General features: G+C 44.6%; 2 protein-coding genes across 2 annotated transcripts in view; both read left to right on the top strand.

The window, feature by feature from the left end:
• The window catches only part of LOC109962713 (trypsin-like), a 6,294-nt gene extending 6,080 nt beyond the window's left edge, over positions 1–214 (top strand). Inside the window, exon 4 of the mRNA XM_020604647.1 lies at positions 32–214. Within this exon, the coding sequence (XP_020460303.1) occupies positions 32–214 (183 nt within the window). The remainder of the gene's footprint in view (positions 1–31) is intronic.
• A 1,946-nt stretch (positions 215–2,160) lies between these two features.
• LOC109962711 (DELTA-thalatoxin-Avl1a-like) lies at positions 2,161–3,784 on the top strand. The gene is made up of 3 exons (XM_020604646.1): positions 2,161–2,175; positions 2,490–2,604; positions 3,355–3,784. Exons 2-3 carry the CDS (start codon positions 2,501–2,503, stop codon positions 3,782–3,784), a joined length of 534 nt encoding a protein of 177 aa, XP_020460302.1. The 5' UTR covers positions 2,161–2,175; positions 2,490–2,500.
• Positions 3,785–5,042: the final 1,258 nt, after the last annotated feature.

Below are 5,042 nucleotides of genomic sequence, written 5' to 3'. Positions count from 1 at the left end.
TCCTTCAATGCTGCTGGTTTCTTTCCCACAGGGAGACTCAGGAGGGCCTCTGGTGTGCGAGATCGATGACAGGCTCTTCCTTTTTGGAATCATCAGCTGGGGCGACGGCTGCGCAATGGAGTTCCGACCTGGCGTTTACACCAAAGTGGCCAATTATAACCGCTGGATAAAAGAGAAGACGGGTCTGACATCCATCATTGGTGGAGCCATGTGAACTCTGTGTTGCCCTAAAACCCCCTAAGACCCGGCAATTCATATTTGTCCTCTGTGGGGGACATGACACTGTGGCCTTTATTTTAAACACCATGCTTGCAGCCTGTTTGTGTCCTAATGTCCTGGAAAGAGGACATCCTGAGCTTTCTAGTGCTGTCACACAAATGGTGTGTGGCCAGCAGATCACATGTTCTGTATTTTTAGAATGGCAGCAACTGCAGCAACTATTTTTTTCTTCTGGGTCTCAGGAGGTTAAAGAAAGAGGATGGTGTTTTCTTCTTAGTGATGACAAATCCAATGAAAAAATCAAAACAAACAATGAACTGATGCTACAAACGTGTGTTGTTTAAATCCCAGCTCTGTCTGCTCCACTGTTTCACTCTGCACCTCATATGTGCCAGCAGGTTTTTACAACCTTTGTTTGTTATAGTTTGGCAACATCCAGTGACCATAGTAATTATAACACAAGAGAAGAAGTAACATGATGAGGTATATGGTACAAAGTCCTTGTTTGGTGGGTGGGTACACAAATCACAGGTGAGTGCGGGGTTCAGTTCTAGTGTGACATGTTTTGTGTGACATGTGTTCAACACACCTGGCCAATAAAGCTGATCCTGATTCTGAAACATAGTGCTGAAATAAAGCTCAACACTTCATCAGGAACAAAGAGAAGCAAAGGACCTTAAATAAATGTATTTTCATTGAACATACACAAGGAGCCCTGCAGGATTATTACATTCATTCAGTGATGAAGCCTTGATTTGTGTCGCCTGTCTGTGACTCCTCTTTACTCTGTGCCGATTTGGCACCATCTTGTAGTCAAAGCCACAGACGATCAGTTTCCAGTAATTTACTTCAAAACAAGATCATCAGTGCCAGAATTTATAAAGAAAGAAACACTAAGGCGACATGCTCCAAGCTGTGCTAAGTGGTGGAGTCTAATTTTGGTCTTTCTACAAAAAGCCCAGCTTCATGCAGTCGTTGTGATGTGAAGTCTCTCTTTATTTCCTGGGCTGTTTGGATTTGACCACAGGATGGTGCTAAAGTGGAGCAAATTAAAGAAGGTTCACGACCCAGAGATGCATGCGATGACTAGATTACTGGGTACTGTATTTATCCAACAGGTGCCTTGTGTATGTTGACTGAAAATGTACAAAGCTGTTGCATAAAGATGTTTGTCAGTAATCATGCCTGTGATTCCACAGGGCCATTTTTGCATCTGTAGCAGTAGTTTGTGGTCATCTGTTTGTGTTTTTACTTCTCTTTGTTTTTAATGTGCACATGTGAAGCAGTTTTCATGTCCTTGTGATCATACTGTGTCTCTCAGCGACAGTCTGTGCTGCAGGTGAAGTCGAGGGACCTCGTGGCCCCACGGGCACAGGGGCCTGCTTAGTAATCCATCCACATGCACCTTCAAAAAACAGGTCAAAACAGAGAGTTACAACCTTTATCAAAAGGTTGTGCATCAGTGATGTGCTCATTTGACAAGTTTTGGCAAAAGAAATGTAGCAGAATGCGTTGGATCAGCACTGGATTAACCCCACAGTGAAAAGACTTATTTATCACCAAGTGCATAATGTGCTCTTTTACATGAACAAGTCAGGCAAGTTTGGGCTTTATCTAAAATGACTCATTATAATCACGAAACTGACAGGTGTGGCTGCTATTCCTTCCTCTTAATCTCACCTGACTTTCAGGTATTTCACCTGGAAACTGTCACTCGGGGCTGATCTGCCATGTGCCTGTGCCAGCTCTGTTACGTGAGCATCAGCACTGAACTGCACTCTGGTCTACGAGTTCAATCTACCATCACGTGTGCTGGTGCAGACACCCCCCCATCAGCTCAGACACTGTGAGATGCGGCTGTGCGACTCAGAGGGTGTGTCTTCACACTTGTCTCCATACCAGAGCCCGACCTGTTTTCAGATGACTCCCAGCCATCGTGTGCCTGTGTGACAAAAAGTAAGTACGTTCATTTTGAGATAATTTCAATAAAGCTGGAGCCGTTTACAAAATCAAATGTCAAGTGGTAGTACTGGTGTGCTGTGGTGGTGGGGGTGGGATGTTCTTCATCTTCATTTCAAAGTTCCCACGCCTCTCAGCTTCAGAAACGTAACACATCCATTGCTTTTTCTGCAAAATCTTATTCTACTTGATGCATTTAATGAAAAGCTTTCATTGTAGCTTATTAAAAAAAATAAAACCATATTACACTGATGATAAACATGGAGCAGCCTCATCAGTTTCCACTTGTCACAGCTCTTCTGTGTTTCCAGCAGCCGTCACCATGCCTCAGTCTGCAGAGTCCCACTGTGAGACCATCTCCACCAACCGCAACTGTACCATAGAGATCACCAACGTGAGCTCCGTCTACTGTCTCGTCAACCCAAAGTAAGAACCACAGACACGCTGTGTGCTTGATGCCGAAAGGTACTTTTCTGCATGACTACCAGTGGTGTAAGTGCATGTAGCTCTGAGGTACAGTACTTGTATCTTACCTGAGTATTATCCTGCTTCGTACTTCTACTCTGCTACATTTTAGAAGCAAACATTGTACAGTTTACTTAACAACACTGCTTTGATTTTATATAAAAATCACATGATCCGCTTATAAAATACAATGCATTGTTAAAGATAGTGGCTCCCAAACCCGTTTGGCTCTGGCCCCCTGGGGCCACAGATGAGTTGTCTGCATTTCCAACAAAGAGATAGCTCCCCTTTCAACTTCTCAATATAAAAAAAATGACAGAACAGTCAAAAAAGTAAAATATGTATATCAGTAATTTATGATTTATCTTGCAAGCCTTTGATGGGGCCTGACCCTGCAGGAACCAATGGACTATATACGGTGAAGTCATTTAAACTAGCTCCACCTCAGTATTATTGTACAATATGCCACTCACAGTGCCAGTGTTTCTGCAGAAGTCTGTTTTTGACCACTCACAGTGCCAGTGTTTCTGCAGAACTAAGTCTGTTTTTGAAACTTTAAGTACATTTTGCTAAGTAGAACTTTTGATGCATGACTAACTTGTAATGTAGCATTTTTACTGTACATTGTGGTATTAGTAGTTTCACTTAAGTAAAGGATCGGAGTACTTCTTCCACCATGTGTGACTGCATCTCCCTTCTTCTATCCTCCAGAGTTCACATGGAAAGTGGCTTTGCCTTCAGTCCTCCGCAGCCCACCGTCCGCGCAACCATGACCGAGCTGTGCTCTTTCACCAAGGACGACAACACAGCGTCGGGCGCCGTGGGCGTCTTGACCTATGAGCTGTTTGACATGCGCAACCGCAGCGGCACCGAGCTGATGGCTGTCATGTTCTCAGTGCCCTTTGACTACAACCTCTACAAGAACTGGCTGGGAGTGGGCATCTTTGAGCACAACACAGCCTGCGATAAGAAGCTGTTTGAGCTCATGTACAACAGCAAGGATTTCACCAAGTTTGTGCGGCAGCAGGCCAACGGCTCCGGGCTGAAGTACAGTGGGAAGGTGGTGGACGTCAGGGCCTCCATGTCTGATGAGGGCAAGGCTATTATTAAACTGGAGCTGTACGACAAGATGGGCAGATGAGTCTGTTTGATGCAGTAGTGTTCAGCATCAAGAGAGTGCACAGCTAGTCCTGAACACTACAATCTGTCTGCCACTCATGTCATGTACTGTATGGGTGCTTCAAATGAATAAAAAACTGTTTAATGAATTTCATGTTTCTTTTTTTGTATCTTCTTTAATTTGAGCAGAAAACATCACATCATTAAAAATGTGAAGTGATCACAATGAAATGTTTCACATTGCTTCAAAAGGAATCACACTTCACTTCACAAGTGTCAGACTGCACAGCATGCTAAGCAGAGGCTGCACGCTCAAGAGACAAAAGCTGTGGTTCATAAGGAGACGTTGAGGAATGAGGGTATCACACACTGCTCCACAAGGCAGCTCGCAGTTTGTCAAAATAACAGGAAACAAAGAAACTACAGTGCTGCTGTTTGTTGGTCACACCTTGTCCTCGCCCCTCTGCTTCATGCAGCCTGCATACTTCAGGTGCAGGTGGACAAAACTTTTGAGACAGTGAGCATCAGAGAGGTGTGCACTGTGGGTGGAGACACATATTATACACTCCCCCACAAGCATGATCTAAAGAGTGAAACCAGTGTGTCAGACCTGGAGTGAGAAGCACACCTGTGATCTGCACAGGTAAGTTAGTGCATCTGGAGGTTTACTCACAAATACTAGCCAGTGAATTGGTTGTAGAAGGATTTGACAATGTACATCTTTTATTAAAATATGTTTAACTGCTCGTGCAGTTCTCTGCTGACACCTGTGCTCTATGCTCTGTCGCAGCTTTTACCAGCAACAATATGAGTGATTCAGCAGAGGCTGTGGCTGCTCAGCTCAAAAGCCGGAGGAATGTCACCATCGAGATCACCAACCTCACCAACAACTACTGCCTGCTTGACCCCAAGTAAGTGCAACTGAAGATGACAATGTAAAGCAGAGCAATGCTGAAAAAAAGTGCATATTCAGAAAATGCCCTCCTGGTGCAGTCTGACTCAAACTACACCAGTTCTCCAAACCGGGTGCAGACATTCATTGTCAATGCTTTCTTTGTTTTTGTCCTGTTTATACAAGGGTTTTCCTGGAGAACGGGAACTGCTACAGCCCCCCCAAACCCACCGTGCGCCCACTGAAAACTGAAGTGTGCAACTTTTGCAAGGGCACTGCCAAAACCACCGGCGCAGTGGGCGTCCTGACCTACGACCTGTTCGAGAGGCAAGCCAACTGTGCTACAGAGAAGTTGGCTATAATGTTCTCTGTGCCCTTCGACTATAAC

This window comes from Monopterus albus, unplaced genomic scaffold, assembly GCF_001952655.1.
Source record: "Monopterus albus unplaced genomic scaffold, M_albus_1.0 scaffold67.1, whole genome shotgun sequence".
NCBI lineage: Eukaryota > Metazoa > Chordata > Actinopteri > Synbranchiformes > Synbranchidae > Monopterus > Monopterus albus.
Note: the sequence above shows the minus strand (reverse complement) of the source record. Positions and strands in the feature narration are given on the sequence as shown.

Excerpts from the sequence above, each read along its gene's own strand:
- LOC109962711 (XM_020604646.1), top strand. The coding sequence starts at position 2,501 with ATGCCTCAGTCTGCAGAGTCCCACTGTGAGACCATCTCCACCAACCGC. Across the intron at positions 2,605-3,354 it reads TACTGTCTCGTCAACCCAAA|AGTTCACATGGAAAGTGGCT; the intron begins GTAAGAACCACA and ends TCTATCCTCCAG.